This window comes from Gymnoscopelus microlampas (genome assembly GCF_963454915.1).
Source record: "Gymnoscopelus microlampas genome assembly, chromosome: 20".
NCBI lineage: Eukaryota > Metazoa > Chordata > Actinopteri > Myctophiformes > Myctophidae > Gymnoscopelus > Gymnoscopelus microlampas.
This window is the reverse complement of record NC_139957.1, coordinates 1,228,677-1,247,500: the sequence shown is the minus strand read 5'-3', so window position 1 is coordinate 1,247,500 and position 18,824 is coordinate 1,228,677. Positions and strand designations below refer to the sequence as shown.

Sequence of the window (18,824 nt, the reverse complement as noted above, 5' to 3'; positions counted from 1 at the left end):
TTGCGTGCCGGTGTCGGACACCGAGGAGCACAGCAGCCATATTGGAAATAAATTGAGCCTCTTCCTTACTTCCTTCACAGGTGTTACCAATGATACTAATGAAGGCTCTGTTCCATTCTGGTCAAACAGAGTCAGGGTGCTGATATTGTGCACGTTGGCTCACTGGAAACACTCTGCTACACCAGTGGGTTTCAAAGTGTGGTCCGGGGAGCCTCATGGTTCCTTGAGGCGGCTCCAAATGTCCCGTTACGGGTGTGTAACACTGAGTGCGTTCCATTTGTACACTCTCAGAGTTATGGGGGTCCTTGAAATTAAAACGTTTGAGAACCTATGTGCTACACTAATCAAACAAACAAACAAAAACAACCGGTCCATTCACTTAACACACACACACACATTATATAAAGTGCATTGCAGCCTGAGTTAAATTAGCCAATCTAGAAGCTCACAATGCGCCGGCACGTTGTGAGCTTGTACATCGGCTAATTTAGCAGAATGTTCACCCCAGAATAGGGACAAGTGTTAAAGCTTTATTCCCCAAGAGTATTCTAGTGTGCACAGGAACACCCTGCCAAAAAAAACATTCCTTCCATTTAGTATTAATGGTGGAATTACTCACCTTCACATATCATTGGTTCAATGGTGAACACATGTCCCGGCTTCATTACTCCTACTGCTTTGTTTTCTACAAACATACATACACATTATTCAGCAACCATGTTGAAAATGAAATACAAGAAAATTCAATAGACTAGAATAAATGTAGTTCCCTTTTCCAGAAAGGTGGCATAATAGGCTCTATGCACAGCAGCCATATTGTGAAGATTCACAGGTGTTACCAATGATACTAATGAAGGCTCTGTTCCATTCTGGTCAAACAGAGTCAGGGTGCCAGGGACCTTCATGGTTCTTTAAGGGGTTTCCAAATGGCCCCTTACGAGTGTGTAACTCTGAGAGTGTACAAATGGAACCAAATGGACCAGTAGGGTCCATTTGGTTCCATTTGTACACTCTCAGAGTTATAGGGGTTGTGGAAATTGTAAAATCTGAGAACCACTGTGCTACACTAAATGGAACAGAGCCTTCATTAGTATCATTGGTAACACCTGTGAATGTCTTCACAATATGGCTGCTGTGCATAGAGCCTATTTCCAGTTCCGGGTCAGTATCTCATAGCTTCATCTCGTTGGCTCAGCAGCAGATTTGAACTGGAAACAGAAGACACCTTCATATGGTTTCCGGTTCAAATTTGCCACTGAGCCAAACAAAAAGCTATGAGATACTCCCCCAGAAAATGTTTAGTACTAACTAGTCTATTGTAACTTTCCCCAATTAAAAGGTAGGGTAAGGGCATTTTGTTAAAATAAGTGTTAAATATCTCTATACAGTATTCTGATATTACTCATTACTATAGAGTGTATGTTCAGTAACAGGTAGTTAGTCTGCTGTCTGAATGTATGTCTAATGTATAGTCTACTGTCTGCAGTATATGGATGTTGTGTTACATTTATGTTGAGATGATTAATGTACGTATGTTAAGGTGTTCAATAAATGCAGAGATGTTTAATGATGTTTTTTTAGGCATTTAGCAGACACTCTTATCCTGAGTGACTTAACAGTAAGCAAGGTAAACACAGACATCAAATGCAGAGACACAATGTAGTGCCTCAATAATCTAGGATCAAGGGTAAACCAAGAACCCAATATCAGTCTAAACAATATACTATCAAAACATGTAGAGGTGTGTAATGCACGGTATGTTGGGGGTGTGTAATGTCGGTGGCAGTGAGGGACTCACTGGCATAATGGGGCACATTGGGCGCGGTGTGGAACAGCCGGTGGATTCCGTGTCCACAGTAGCTTCTGACCACAGAGAAGCCGTTGGCCTGGGCGTGTTTCTGGATGATGTTTCCCAGCTCTCTGTAGCGAATACCAGGCTTCACTGTGGAACACACATTTCAACCCTCAATTCATCTGCCCTTGATGCTGTTGCAGACCCCGGTTCATTGATTCCCTAAAAACAGGGGTCTTCAACAGGGGGTCCGAGACCCCTAGGGGGTCCTCAGAGTTACTACAGGGGGTCCGCAAAATCTTTGTGTGATAGGATTTTTTTATTTTTTACATTAACCACTTGAACCCTAGCATCCCTTTTTCTGAGGAGAACTTTAGCCAAAAATAGCAGATCTACAAGCTCACAACGCCTCGCGCTGCGAGGCGTTGTGAGCTTGTAGATCTGCTATTTTGGGCAAATAGTGTTTGGTGTAGAGGAGAAAAAGAGCAGACCACGTAAACAAAAAAAGATGAATCTGAAACACAATTTTATACAATATGGGGGTCCCTGCTTCATCTCTCTCTCAGCTAGGGGGTCCTTGGCCTGAAAACGTTGAAGACCTCTGCCCTAAAACATATTACTTCAACTGCTTACGTGGTCTGTCGAGGAAAATGGGAAGAAAATAACGCGGATGCTGTAACGCAACTGTTTCGCCCATACAGTTGCGTAAGTGAGTCAATAGCTTGCATAAGGCATTCATAAGGGTCTTAGCAGAGTCAATAGCTTGCATAAGGCATTATAAGGTCTTACCAGAGTCGATAGCTTGCATAAGGCATTCATAAGGGTCTTAGCAGAGTCAATAGCTTGCATAAGGCATTATAAGGTCTTACCAGAGTCGATAGCTTGCATAAGGCATTCATAATGTCTTAACAGAGTCAAGAGCTTGCATAAGGCATTTATAAGGTCTTACCAGAGTCAATAGCTTGCATAAGGCATTCATAAGGTCTTACCAGAGTCAATAGCTTGCATAAGGCATTCATAATGTCTTAACAGAGTCACTAGCTTGCATAAGGCATTCATAATGTCTTAACAGAGTCACTAGCTTGCATAAGGCATTCATAAGGTCTTACCAGAGTCAATAGCTTGCATAAGGCCCTCATAAGGTCTTAACAGAGTCAATAGCTTGCATAAGGCATTCATAAAGGTCTTACCAGAGTCAATAGCTTGCATAAGGCACTCATAAGGTCTTAACAGAGTCAATATCTTGCATAAGGCTTTCATAAGGTCTTACCAGAGTCAATAGCTTGCATAAGGCACTCATAAGGTCTTAACAGAGTCAATAGCTTGCATAAGGCATTCATAAGGTCTTACCAGAGTCAATAGCTTGCGTAAGGCATTCATAAGGTCTTACCAGAGTCAATAGCTTGCATAAGGCATTCATAAGGTCTTACCAGAGTCAATAGCTTGCATAAGGCACTCATAAGGTCTTAACAGAGTCAATAGCTTGCATAAGGCATTCATAAAGGTCTTACCAGAGTCAATAGATTGCATAAGGCATTCATAAGGGTCTTACCAGAGTCAATAGATTGCATAAGGCATTCGTAGGTGGTCTGGACCAGTCTCCTGCCTGCTTCATCTACTTCACCCACATAGAAGGTTTCGTTCAGGTCTCCATGGAAACCATCGTGATAGACGGTGATGTCCACTGCATAGAAAGGTCAAAGGGTCAAAATCACACAACATCTATCAATGACTTGTTTTCCATTCATTGAATAATTGAGATGCAACTTTTTGGGCTAGTTTTTTCATTTATCTCCGCCAGGCCTTCAAGGCTAGGAGGCAGAGATTATGTTTTCACTGGTGTATGTTCATCTGGCCGTGCGTCTGAGCAGCTAATCCCGGCAACCACTGGACAGGCGTGAAACTTTGCACTCAACACTCCCAGTGGGCCATGGAAGAACTTTCACACCAAATGTTTAAAATCCGCCTCAAGGTGGTGCCATAAGGGGCTTACTCATGTTTTGGCCTATAACTTGCATACAAATCCCTGGATTCCTTTGATCACTCCCCATATAGGCTACGCTTATTTCTGCCCGACATGATTGTCAGACATTTTTAGTTTTCTTCAAAACACGTTGTGTTACTACACCTACAGATTTTGTGCCAAACTCACAAATCGGTAGCCTGGCTCCAGCCCCTGAATCGATAGCCTCGCATGCAGGGTCTGATGACGCTGTCAAAGGCGGGGTTTTCTCGGGTGAAAATAAATGTAACTAGAAAAAGTGCTCCTCGGAGCACAAGTCTCCGCCGGCAGACTTGGGAATGTTGGGAATGTTCTACTTCTTATGTTCTAATTCTTACAAAAAATAGAACATGTTACTGTGTCATAGTAACATGACACAAGTGTCCTATCCGTCTGTATAACTGTCCTATCCGTCCTGTCTGTATAAGTGTCCTATCCGTCCTGTCTGTATAAGTGTCCTATCCGTCCTGTCTGTATAAGTGTCCTATCCGTCCTGTCTATGTAAGCGTCCTATGTAAGCGTCCTATCTGTCCTGTCTGTGTAAGTGTGATTATTCCTGTCTTACCTCACTTTGAAAGAGGCTAAGACTCTTTCAAAGTGACACATGTATTTATAGGCCGCTATACGTCACTAGCCAATCAGATCACACTATTTCACCGTATTGTCACGTGTCACGTGAGGCTTGACCAATGTTAGCTTGACATGTGGAAAGTGAAAACAATGTCTCCTGGCGGAGACAATAATTCTGATTGGCTACGATTGACTTCCGGGAACCTATTTTTTTTTTAAACGCCAAAAATAATCTACTTATTCAATCTGCCCCGAATTGGGCCGATTGTGTTCCTATATAGACGCTCGACAAAGCCGGAAGCACCGTAGCGGTTTCAAACCGCCAGCCTAACGTGGCGGTGGGCAGCTACTTTACCACTGCGCCCCGAACGCCTACTTCCTATTACATTACCAGTCAAATTACTGATGGACAAACACTTCAGCAAAACATTCCCCCCCACTCCCCCCCCCCCCCCACACACACAGTAAACGCTAATGAAACCATTTGTCTTGTCACTGCGCCGCTGGGTCTGTGACAAGTCCTCTATCAGTGGCTCTGAGGGGAGTGGTCACCACAACACCATCAGCGGCCCACTAATATTCATGAAGGGACTAAAATTGGCCCAGCTCCTGTAGAGTCCATTTGTGACACGCTGGTTACGACCCATTCATCATGCTGGAAAACTTTTTCCTAAAGTGCTTCTGGCAAAAACATCCTCCTTTAACCCATTAAGACCGGGAACGCATCTGGTGTGTCATTTTTAGATTTCTTTGCCTATGTTTTTCGCTTTAAAAAAAAATATACTGTATATATTCAAAGATTTGCACACATTTTCACGTTTTTTTTCCAAAAATAGCCAAATAAATCTTAAAATTACACAGATGCGTTCCCGGTCTTAATGGGTTAAGAAGAAAAACAAAACTTTGTTCCACTCATTTTGAACGCAAACACTGTTGAAATGAAGTTGAAATTGAGATTCACGCACTGTGGCAAAGATGACAAGTCTTGCTTTTCCATGAAGCCAATAACTTTGTACTTGAAATCGGTGGTGCTCAACCTTTACTGGATCAGGGCCCACTTGAGCATCTTGAAGAGTATTCACTGCCCACCCCTCTTACCACTTAACACATCGGGTGCCAGCATTTTTTCATAACAACTTACGTTGGGTGCCAGCATTCTCCCCATTGACTGCGCTTTGCTGTTTATAGCTTTAGACTCCGCGACGAGCAAATCCACGTAAAAAAAAGCATCCATTCATGTTGAGCGATGACCCTGGCTACAGCCTGGAACCATAACATTTCAGTCGCGAGTTACAACGGGGGGGCATCGCGCATGACCGGTTTTCACCACCGGAAACGGATTCGGAGATATAGGCGTTTTAAAGAAGGAAATAGACAGGAAGCGGATGGAAGCCATGTTTTTGTTTCCGGTGATCTATCTGGCCCTTCCTTCTCAAGATCACAATGGGTACTCCCAGAGCTGCTCTAGCCCCGCCCGTGCGGAGAAAAACGAAAAAAAAAAAAAAAGGCTGAAATCACGGTTCAGACCGTGAACGGCACCAGAGCGCTACTATGTAAACACACGGTTCAGACCGTGAACGGCATCCGATGTGTTAACACGGCAGCCAAAATCCGGGTGCAGATCTTGTCGTGTGTTACCGTTGAGGATGTTACTAATGTGTTATTAACAGGGACGTACTGGGCCAAAAATTCGGCCCAGGACTTCTTCGTTTGTAAAAACAAAGTGCTTAGGAGCCGAGATACAGCCTTTTACAGTAAAAAGTTAAACAAAGAGTGAATGGACAGAATATTTTCAAATCATGATATCTTGGGTTCTGAACATTTTTTCCCCCCCCAAAAACGACGCCTTAGACGTCCAGTGGCACTGAATGAGTTAAGACCGGGAACGCATCGGTGTCATTTTAAGATTTCTTTGGCCATTCAACAATGGCAGATATACAAGCTCATAGCGCGGCACCGAGTGCCGTGCCATTACAAATGTTCACTTAAAAATATATATATATTCAAAGTTTTGCACAATTTTTTTTACGATTTCCCCAAAACATAGCAGACAATGTAGCACTGTCTAGACATTTAGGTAGTCGTTACTTAGCAGTAATTAGCAGTAGAGGTGAAATGCTTATACAGTACAAACTGCGGCAGGTGTCAATAAGACCTAAATGGTCTTGATGGCCTATAACATGATTAGATATTCTTTATTCCACAAACATGATTAGACCTAAAAGTACCGTCAGCATTTGCCAGTAAGTATCAGCAAAATATTTTGTTAAAGGGCCTCTCCATCGTTAAAGGGTTAATGGCTAACACCACAACAGGTGGGTCTTTAGCAGTTCAGGAAACTAACGTCCAGAATTCCTGCTTGATCTTACCCTGTGGTGCAGACAAAAATCACTAAGGCAAAGACAGAGCAGTAAAATCACCCCGCCCCTGGTTATTAATGTGGTTTAGAGGGTGTAAAGCAGGGGTGATGCAATCTACAAGCTCAAAACGCGACGCGTTTTGAGCTTGTAGATCGGCTATTTTTGCTATTTTGGAATTGGAATCCAGATTTATTTTGGCAATTTACTAATATAGACTGAAGTAATTAAAGCGGGTCATGTTTGCAAAATTCCGATATTAACCTGTGGGCCGCATTAAGTGAAGGTGGGGGCCGCATGTGGCCCCCGGGCCGCCAGTTGCCCATGTATGGTGTAAAGCAGGGTTCCCCAGGCCGCAACTGTGCGGCCCGCACATTTTTTTGAAAAATAAAAATCCGTATTACTGTTCAAGCAAACTAACAAACACATCTGTAAGTCAATTGTTGATTCTGCTGTTAATCTGTATTACTTTTCAAGCAGACTTATTTTGTTTCCAGAGAGCATTTTTTCCTTGTGTGACCCTCAACACAGGATTTAAGAATCCCAGGCCTAAAATAACACAGTGTCAAATTAGCTCGATTAGAGAAAAAAGACGAAAAAAAATAATAAAATAGCGCGCGTGCACAATTTCGGCGCCCGCGCGCTTCGCCCGTGGCCCTCGGCTTGGAACCCGAGATATAATTTGGTCCTTGGGGAAAAGTAATTGGGGAACCCTGGTGTAAAGGCTTACCGTTGAGGATGTCTCCATCTTGTAAGGGTCTCCGGTCAGGGATGCCGTGGCAGATCACCTCGTTGACTGACGTACAACACGACTTGGGGAAGTTGTAGTAGTTGAGAGGAGACGGGTAACACTTCCTCGCGGTGCACGCCTGAAAGCACACGCACGCACGGGTTAACTCTTTAACTGCCAGAGTATATACACAACTAAATAAGGCCCAGACTGCCAGCAATTTTCTAACCTTTTCAAGTAGTCACAGAATATTTATCCCCAGTAGGCCTTGCGTTAGATCGCGTATTTTAATAGCTTTTTTTTTTTTTTTTTTTTGTGACAGAACACTATGCAACCGGGGGAAAAAAAGGAAAAAAACAGAAGTCTCGCTAGACGAGACTTCAATCTCGAGATTTCAATCTTGTCTAGCGAAACTTCCGTTTTTCTTTTCTTTTTTGCATAGTGTTCTGTCACTAACGTGAACGTCAGAGAACCAAAAAAACAAACAAAAACACAAACATTAAAATACGTGATCTAATGCAAGGCCTATTGGTGCACGTTTTAAGCTGTGGTGGACCTGGGATGGAGTTATGACCTTTTTCTACTGTACCATTCAAGATATCATAACATCATAGAAAAGGTAAGAAAACCGTGGTCCAAAATTCCCCTTTAAGTACAATTTTGAGGTATTTTTACTTTACTGGAGTGTTTAAATTTGTCAGTACTTTTACTTCTACTCCACTACATCTCAGAGGCAAATATTGTATTTTTACTCCACTACAATTATTTGAAAACTTTAGTTACTAGTTACTTTGTAGAATGTAGATTTTGATTATTATTACAAAACCTACATTAACCTAACCTCGGTCCCGGCCTCACTCATCTGCGAAAAGAAGAGCCTGGTCACGACCTAAAGCAGCGAGTGTCTAGGAAGTCCTGAGTGGACAGGATTTCCGTTTCCCCCGGAAACGATATTTTTTGACCAATCACAACACTCGTTTTATTCACGGAGAATGTTAACAGATTCGTAAAGCATCAACGTCATTTCCTTGGGCGGTACTTCCGCCAAATTCATCCATTTCTGGTTGTCAACAACCAGGTCTTGCCCAGGGTGACATTAACCACTTCAACCCTATGTACATTTCGGCAATTTGAAAATAGCCGATCTACAAGCTATTGTGAGCTTGTATATCTGCTATTTTCAAAATGTTTTTTTTAATAGATTTTATACATTTACAATTTGAGTACTTTTTCCACCACTGTGTGTGTGTGTGTGTGTGTGTGTGTGTGTGTGTGTGTGTGCGTGCGTGTGCGTGTGCGTGTGCGTGTGCGTGTACCAGATGCACAGCATGGTCAATCTCCTCAGTGGTAACACCAGGCTTCACCATCAACGCTGCGATGTCCAGCACCTCTCGAGCCAACTGCAAACAAAACAGCGGTTAAACCGCGACACATTTCAAACACAAGGAACACGGCTAGATATACTGTATACGTTGTGTATCGTCACTGTCAGATGGAAACCTTGCACGTCCAAAACCGTTACCTTTCAGGAAATGGGGAAACAAATAACCTGCGTTCCAATGTAGTTATTATTTAGTCACACGCTCTTGTTAATCCTTTTCATTGGCTCAATATGTATAAAAACCCACACATACACACACACACACACACACACACACACAAAATTGGTTTGCCAGGTTGAAAGTGGTTATTGTAGGCAAAAAAAAGTGTTTTAATTCTTTTCAGAAGTAGCCGATCTTGAAGCTAACTAGAAGCTCCTTTGTAAGCTTGTAGAGGGGCTATATTCGTGTGACACCGTCATAAGTATGAAGAAGGACATTAAAGTCATCATGTGTGACGTCCATTTTAGTAGTCTTTTTGGCAACACATCTAGTAGCTCCGTCGTCTGTCTCCTTCACATGTTTTATAAGACTGTCTGACTCTTCTTTTCTTTCTGGAAACAGCAAAAACGATGAAGCTTGCACAAAAACTAACTTCAACCTCTTCTTCACAGCTGTAAACCTGTGATGTGACAATAAAGTTGATTCTGATTCTGTCTGCAAATACTAAACTTCAGAACAAAACGTACCGCTCCGAAACAAATGCCTCAGGGTCCTAGTGCCGAGGATATTTTGGAAAGCAACAACGGCGTCGTCAGAAACTGTAGAAACTCTTACTACAAAATAAACACATACCTTTACGGCGCCTGAATCATTTTGCCGTGAGTGTCGAGGACAGACACCAAAATAAAAATAGTGTTTATAGAGACATATGGAGATACACGCTTTCTGCCCAACACCTGCTGCACTATTAAATCAGTGGGGTTCAATGTGGCCACTAGGTGGCAGTCTTACATGCACTCATTGGTACATCGTGCACAGTATGTGAGTGTAGATCCATTCACGTGCATATTATGTGTTATTTGACATTTTGCACAAGACACTGTGATCACTGTCACAATATTACTACTGATACTTTTAACCCATTAAGACCCTTTAGATTTGAGCTAAAAAGCTATTCAAAAATAGCAGATAAACAAGCTCATAGCGCGGCACTCGGTGCCGCGCTATGAGCTTGTTGATCTGTAGATCTGCTATTTTTGAAAAATCGTGAAAATGTGTGCAAATCTTTGAATATATATTGTTTTAAAGCGAACAGTTTTAACTCAAATCTTTGCTTCTGGGGGGTCCCTGGAACAAAATATTTTGATACATATAATTTTTGGGGGTCCTTGACATGAAAAAGATTGAGCACCACTGATATAGAAACATACGTTATTGAGAATACTGTTGAGATTTAGGAGACATGTAGAATCGGCTTCAGGTCTCAATGGGTTAAAGTGTGTAAATGTACACTACAGGCTACATGACCTCAGACTTGGTGTTGGTATTGTGTTTATGTTGTACAGTATATTCTTCATTGTATTTAATGTAAATGTGATCTGTGGAAATGTTACACGCCAATATGCATCACGGCGTGTTGAGCTTTTGTTCGGCTTGTCTTTGCCTTCTAAATCAGTACTTCTCCCAGTTTCAGGATGTTTCAAAAATGTTCAAACCTAGCAGCTGTACACGCTCACACCTCGACCTGCATTGATATTCCTGCTTACTTACTAGGATTGATTTTAAAAGGATTTCATTGCTTATGGTAATGAAAGTAGTCCATTCATTTATGCCGGGTGCGTTCAGTGCAACTCGGTCCCCTCGGAAAACTACGGGGAGCGTTGATAAGATAGAATACATTTTCGGTTACTTAGGCGGCTGCAGTTATGAAAAAAAAGCACCTAACCCAAAACTAATTGCAACAAAAAGTTTTTCAACTGTTTCTTGCAGTATTAGGTGTCCTTAATAACATACTCAAAGTTTACCAAAGTTTGAGCACTGGAAAGGTGTTATTTTCAAGATGGCGTCCAAGATGGCCAAAAAATCTTTAAAATAACCTAACTCCTTCATTATTTATCCTAGACAAGTACTTTTTGTGTCTTACCCTATGTTTTGGGGGCCTAGAAATCCACTGGAATTGTCCAAATTGCAGAGATACAATTAGATAATTGTGAAATCCAATATTTTGTTTGTGGCTCTATTAAAACCCTCTGAAATGGTCACCCGTTTCAAGTTAACTAAACTAATTATGCAATAAACTAGTTATATGTTTTTTTACTGGAACAAGGCTTCAAGATATCCTTAAAACACAAGTCACAATTTTCATTTTTGTCAATTTTGTCATTCAGAAGGTGCATGGCAGAGAAAGAGAATATTGTCAGTTGATATAGTATTGCATGCAATATTGAAAGGTTTTGGATAGCTCTGTGGATCAAATGTGAATCAAAGTGTCATCTTGTAGACACAAGATTTTGAAAAAACAATAAATAGATTTTTGAAGAACTTTTTAACACATTAGGAAGGCAATCAGTGTGAGTGAGTAAAGAGGGGTGGGGGTGGCTACGGAGGTTAGTGAAGAGCTATCAAAACCCATGTCTCTACTGGGGGCCTAGGCAGAGGGGAGTATGCGGGGTAGGGTTCCCCTCAGGTGGGTGGAGGTGAGTATGGGGAGTGGGGGACATTGGATTGCTCCCTGGGCACTTGGAGCACAGAAGAGCAAAGTTATAGGAGCCAAGGAGACCCTGAGCTTCTCTCCCCCATGCCCGAGGTGCAAAACCTCCAACAATTGGCTCAGACATGTTAAAGCTATAGTGGGGCACTTGGGAGCTCAGGACGAGTGCTCATATGCATTTAAAGAGAATGGGGCTTGTCGGCCCCTGTGGTGGTAGTTCTAAGACCTCCACGTTGTGCATCGCGATAGCCAAATTCCAATATTCAAGTGTCCATCATCAAGTCCTCCACTCCCGCCTTAGCCCTGCCTCGGAGGCAGGAGGTGAGGCAAGGAGCGTAATTTTTAAGTGACAACAATTATGACGTGTCACACAGTTGGATTGCTGGACTATTTCGGAGCTTGGAGGGTTGTCATGTGGAGGAGGAGAAATTATACGCCACCACGCATTTCAACAAAGACAGTTCCGCAAACGATACATGAAAGATATACAGTACTTGTATCTTGCCATATTTCACTCCAAGTGGCTTAGGGAGCCTGCGCTCACCTGGTTCTCAGTCCAAAAGCAAATTAGCATTTGGGATGCAAACAATTTCTAAGTCACGCTGGAGGACGGAGTGAGGAGGAGGCAGAAATTAAGCTTATGCGTTAGGCTGAGAGGAGTGTCCCTATGTCGCCTGGCTCACTGGATAGTCCCACTGGTCCCAAGTGGACCTCCATGCTGGCTCCTATGCCCTATGGCACTCGTGAGTGGCCATAGTTAGTGAGGAGGGACCCCCCATAGTGTTGGTTGTAAGACCATGTGGTGCATGACTGTGTGTCAGGCAGACAGGGGTGTCCCTATGTCGGACTGGCTCACAGGAGAGTCGGTGACTTAGTGACTTATCATTATGGCTCAGAGCGTCCTTTCCCCTCTCCAGAACAAAAAAAAATAGTCTAACATTAGGTGTATACATAAAGCAATGCTTGTTTGTTGGATAGCAGCAGGGACACAGCGTGGAGGTCGGTTAGATCGGGATTCTATGGGAGATTGGAGCCCAGGGCGTCATGGGCTGTCTTCTATGCCTTCTTGATGTTAAAATTATCCAGAAAAAAAGATCAAGGTTCAAGGTTATTGCTATAGCAGTACCAATCACAAAATAAAAGACATGTGAAATGAATTTTGCACAAAAACCCCACACAACTACTACAATCTCAGGAATAAGAAGATGTCTGTGACAAGCAAATCTGAACCCTCTCCGCACCACACTCCTCCACCACCCCTGCCTAGACACCCAAGACAGCAGACACTAGATACACGTTGTGATAGCTCTGTACTGTCTTGCACATCCTCTCCAGGCCCATAAGGGGCCATTTCTCTCCACTGTAATATTTGAGAATTTGGCCAATTTGCTATTAAAAAGGTCTTAAGAGTGATTAAGTTGTCACTTTGGAAATGTGCAGATACACTGTATACACTTATACTGTAATGTTGGTTTGTTTACTGTTGAGTGGGAAAACAATGATGCATATTAAGCTAATCATCTGGGGGGGAGGGGGGCTGACCCCCAGTTTGAACCACTGCCCTAGGGGACTAGGATTATTATTTTATTTTTTGGCAGACACCTTTACAAACAAAATAGTGAAGAAACTTCTCTGTAAGGAATTTCTTCCAAGATTTGTGTAACATTCCCAGTCTGTGAGTTACAGCCATGTTTTTACAAATGTCACAGTACCACCCAATAATAATGAATTTATTCCTTATTGTTATCAAAAGAAATCTCCTGAAAGCTTCAACAGTGAATTCATGTATAGGTGATGAATTCACCAATCCTGAGCATTATGGCACGTAGAAAAGGGAGAAATGTCCAATTACATTGTAAAATATGCTTATAACCATGCTTATAACCAATTGCTTTATAATTCTATACTTGTAATCACTTGAATATCATTTATATTATGCTAATTAGATCCAAGATCACCAAAATTACTTGTCTAGGATGAATAATACAGGAGTAATGGTATTTTAAGGATCTTACGGCGGCCATTTTGAAAATCGGACCTTTCTAGTGGTCCGATTTTGGTAAACTTTTGATATGTTATTAAGTACACCTGATACTACAATAAACCATTGAGAAACCTTTTGTTGCAATTTTTTTGGGGTCAAATCATAACTGCAGCCGCCTAACTGCATTCATTGTCTATTTCTTGCATCAAATGTTTTCAAAAACATTGTGTTTACATGGCTGCCATGTTGGATACGGCACAATATCAAGCAGTGCAGATATGAGCCAGGTGCTCCGAGTCTTTCATTAGACAGCGGTCTGTTATTCATTACAAAAAAAAGCAGACCGCTGAATTCAGTGATTGACCAATCAGAATCAAGCATTCAAACTAATAATAAAATCTCACAACATTATGTCAGGCCAAATCCTAATCTGCGATTTGTGAAAGAGCACTTGGAGCTCAAAACGAGAGGGAAAACCAACAGAAGAATATTGGGGATTTTGGCTTTTTTTTTGGTGGGCGCCATCCACACGGTTAGCTGTGTTGCTCATTCCACGATCCTTACAAGTTGTACCTCGTTGTAAACGTGACTAATCAGGCTTTCCAACTCCATAAAATACAATACCAATTGGTATTATCGAAGGGGAGAAATAATCGACCGAAATAACGTTTCCACAACTTTTTTTTATCCGAGATTAGAGTTTATGGAAAAAGCTTCTGAACATATTCTATTGCTAGTTTGACCACTTCAAATCTTTACTTAAAATAATTAGCAAGTGAAAATAGCCAATCTACAAGCTCACAACACGTCGCCCTGCGACGTGTTGTGAGCTTGTAGATCGGCTATTTTCGGTGTGCGACATGCTGTCGTGGCGACTTGGAACTGGAGTCCATGAGTCCTACCGTGCACACCACTCGCATGCCTTCGATGTCTTCAGGAGGGAGGATCTTAATCTGTGACGTACCCTTCAACGACTGCTCCGACTCAGACATGCCTGCAGTGGACACACACACACACACACACACACACACACACACACACACACACACACGCTTTGTTCACAATCCAAACCAAATCCAGTTGCTTACGTGCAGAGTCCGACTCATGTCAGACGTGTGGGTCCCATGTCACCGATTACCCATGTTTTGAACCATATTTTGTAAAGACAAAATACAAATAATAATTCAAATCCATTAGATTTCTGTTTGGGAATATTGTGAGCAAACAAATAAAAAAAAAAAAGCATATATTCAACCTCGGCATATGAAAAGAACATTTAACTTTAATTAAACAGTAGACAAGTAAACAAATTAAGGAACATCGCTTAAAACGTTTGAAAATGTCCGCCTATATTGTGTCCAACATAATTCGGCTGCATTAATGCCGTAACCGATGATGTCAACAAAGTAAAAGATAAATAAATGAATTAGAATAAGAACATGACTGCAGATTTATTTAGGGTCGGGATCATTTAGGATTTTAACCATTCCAAAGGTCCGATGCCTTAATGCTTCCCTTAAGTTTAATGATTCCTGTATTATATTCTTATATCATTTTGGCCTTCATTATATTTTTTGATAAACACAAATTCAATGAAACGTATAGTATTGCATAGATTATTGTAGTGGTTCTCAAAGTGAGGTCCAAGGACCCTCTGGGATTTGGGGGGGGGAGTCCAAATGGACCCTTACAGGTCTGTAACTCTGAGTGTACAAATGGTACCAAATGGAGATTGAAGCTTTGCTTTTATATGAAACATCCGAGACCGTTAGGGTTTTATGGAAGACGCCTCTGAGCTAGTTTTGACGGCTTTAAATGCTCTAATCTTAAAACAATAAGTGAAAATAGGCTATTTTCGCTGTGCAACATGCTTCCATAGAAGACATGCTGACTTCTATGGGAGCCAAATGACTGGAATCAGTCGTGGCGACTGAGAACTTCAATCCATGTGTCTCTCTGTGTCACAAGATGCAAGCCAATTAATCAGCAACACACTGTAGGGACCTCAAAGACATGTGGAGGTCCTCTCTGCACCGTGGCACATGACAGCCAACTAAACTGTGTACTGTGCTCTCAACTAGAGCCCGGGCCACATGGCTCGGAACTGTTTTCACAGCATTTATAGCCCTGTGTCGACATTTGCCCCATGATGTCTCTATATTAGGGCCGGGCGAGATGATTTCAAAGCAATATCAATTATTAGATAATTTCAATTATGATTAATGAATGACATCATACACACACACACACACACACACACACACACACACACACACACACACACACACACACACACACATACAATTGTCCATTGTACAATGAAGTATAATACAAGATTAAGTGGATAATCAGACTAATCAATTTAGTTGATTTAAAAAAATCGTATTATATTGTTTTTGTATCGATTGATGTACAGCATAAGAAAACATATACATATTATCTTGGTTATTCGATTAACCTATATGAGCAAGATTAAGTCGGTTAAAAATATAATATTTGTCTCTAAAAATATAAATAATTATTGGTGGTCTAGTGGTCTCCAAAATCGTGATCAGCATCGGACCCAAAGAATCTGAGTCGGGTGTACAAATGGTTCCATTTGTACATTCAAATTAAAACGTTTGAGAACCACTACCTTCCATTAATATTGTATAATTCCAAAATAACGTTTTTTATATTGATTTTATTGTATTATGTGTTTACAACATACTGGTATTATTGTGCATGATTGTATATCATCCACACCTACTGTATACACTGCAAGCAATGTATGGGGCCAATCCATCACCATGCTTTCCATTTCCAATAGCATTTATCAATGTCAATTAATAACTTAAACCTTATGTACTTAGTTGACTGGAGTCAGTCCCCCAGGGGTCTTTTTTTTCACCGAATGTTCACTTATTTGTGTAAGTGATAATTATTTTCAGTTTATTTACAAAATAAACAAATATATATATTGTGATAGAGCAGGGGTCTTCAACGTTTTCAGGCCAAGGACCCCCTAGCTGAGAGAGAGATGAAGCAGGACCCCCTCTATGTTGTATAAAATTGTGTTTCAGAACTTTTTTTGTTTACTTGGTTTGCTGTTTTTCCCCTCTACACCTATACCTCTTTGCCAAAAATAGCAGATCTACAAGCTCACAACGCCTCGCAGCGCGAGGCGTTCTGCGAGGCGTTGTGAGCTTGTAGATCGGCTATTTTCGGCTATATCGGCTATACTAAAGTTCTCCTCAGAAAAGGGATGCTAAGGTTCAAGGTAAGGTAAAAAGGTATGGCAAAAAAAAAAATCATATCACACAAAGATTTGGCGGACCGCCTGTAGTACATATGAGGACCCCCTGGGGGTCCCGGATCCCCTGTTGAAGACCCCTGTGATAGTGTTTGTTCAGTAACAGGGGTCTCCACGTCTCTCCACTTCTTTAATACACAAATAAAATACATTGAACACAAATAACATACACATCATCAATGAACCCCCTAGAAGTGTGTAGTGTGGATAAGCAGACAGTGTCATTGAAGCAGATGGTACAACCACAGTACTACACACTACTACAGTACAACCCACACACACACACACACACACACAGCTGTGTACAACAACAGTACATCATGGAAGAAGTACACGCTATGCCATGCAACACACATACATACACACAGCAGCCATACCGCAGCCTGTACCGACACCCACTGTGTGTGCGCACGTGTGTGTGTGTGTGTGTGTGTGTGTGTGTGTGTGTGTGTGTGTGTGTGTGTGTGTGTGTGTGTGTGTGTGTGTGTGTGAGAGAGACTATCCACCTGTTTCCTAGGCTTTTCACTGTGTTCCACTTCCTGTCTTTTGATCCAATGAAATCCAATGAAACCGGTCAGATGACTAATGATATCCAATGAAATCCGACAGGAAGTGGAAAACACACAGCCAAGAAACAGGTGAATACTTTTGAGGGCCAAATACCCCAAAGGCAGCGGTTCTCAAACATTTTAACTCGAGGCGCGAAAGAGAAATGTGAACCCCCAGGACCCAAACTAGTGAAAATAGCAGATCTATAAGCTCACAATACGTCACGATGCGACGTGCTGTGAGGTTGTGGGATCTGCTATTCTCACTACTTCTTAAAAGTATTTTTTCCCTCTAAATAATGGACTATTATTATTATGTATTACTTATGAAAAAGAAAAAAAACGTATCTTTTGAAATAATCATCATAAAAAACTAAAATGGTGAAAACAAAACAAAGGTATTTACTTGCGACCCATAAAGAATGGTCCGACCCACTGTTTGGGAAACAGTGCCCTAAGGCAGTGGTTCTCAACCTGTGGGTCGGGACCCCAACTTATACTAAGTTGGGCGCCTGTGTCACGTACCGAAAATGGCTTCCAATAAGTCGCAGCACAACGCGTTGTGAGCTTGTGTACCGGCTATTCTCCGGCTATTTTTCAAATAGAATTCTGCCGTTGAGGTCCTCACAAGTACAGGAATACATAAGTGTGTGTGTGTGTGTGTGTGTGTGTGTGTGTGTGTGTGTGTGTGTGTGTGTGTGTGTGTGTGTGTGTGTGTGTGTGTGTGTGTGTGTGTGTGTGTGTGTGTGTGTGTGTGTGTGTGTGTGTGTGTGCGTGCGTGCGTGCGTCATACCTGCCATTAGACCAACTTCTGCTGCTGAAGAAGATGATACCTCACCATTAAAACAACACACACACACACACACACACACACACGCACACACACAACTGCATCCATCTACTCTACTAGGGGTTTTCAACTGGTAGTCTGTGAAGGTACGGCATGTGGTCCCTGCCCATGCATTCATTAATGTAGGAACATTTTTCTCCTTTTCGTTATTTTGTTTTGGGGAAACGTAGAGCACAGCTGTTGGTATGTTAAATACAACATTGTTTATCATTCATTATGTGGTCATTTTAGGGTTAACGACAGACAAACAGATATTTTTGAAATGTTGACATTTTTTAAATTGAATTTCGACCTTCAGGTCAAACTTTCTTTCAAACACGAAAGACAAACAAAAAAAAAAGGTCCAGCCTAGACACAGGATTTAAATGTCTCAACAGAAGAGCAGGGAGACTAAATTGTTATAAAAAGTTATATTGTACCATACGGTGGTCAAAATAACATTCACACAAAAAACATGTACATATTAGAGCTTTAAGATCTACACACTGTGACGAGGCTCATGTATGAAACACAGTCCACTTGTGAAGTTCTGGGTGAGTTGTGAAGGCACAATTCACAGAGCTTTGTTTTTTACCGTTTGCAAGTACGTACGCATGTCTGAGAATGGCTTTTCTACACTGGCGTCGCTGAAGACTAAGTATAGGGCAAGGGTTGGTGCCAGAAAATG

At 41.7% G+C, this 18,824-nt stretch overlaps 1 protein-coding gene across 2 annotated transcripts in view; it reads right to left on the bottom strand.

Moving 5' to 3' along the window:
• Positions 1–18,824, bottom strand: part of metap1 (methionyl aminopeptidase 1) — a 45,625-nt gene that overhangs the window by 5,565 nt on the left and 21,236 nt on the right. The window contains exons 5-11 of one of the 2 annotated variants that reach the window (XM_084044181.1): positions 18,101–18,124; positions 14,370–14,461; positions 8,768–8,851; positions 7,452–7,590; positions 3,345–3,476; positions 1,799–1,942; positions 620–685 (exon numbers count right to left, since the gene is read on the bottom strand). In XM_084044181.1, coding sequence (XP_083900307.1) covers positions 620–685; positions 1,799–1,942; positions 3,345–3,476; positions 7,452–7,590; positions 8,768–8,851; positions 14,370–14,461; positions 18,101–18,124 — 681 coding nt within the window. The remainder of the gene's footprint in view (positions 1–619; positions 686–1,798; positions 1,943–3,344; positions 3,477–7,451; positions 7,591–8,767; positions 8,852–14,369; positions 14,462–18,100; positions 18,125–18,824) is intronic. The other variant, XM_084044182.1, reaches the window with a different exon arrangement.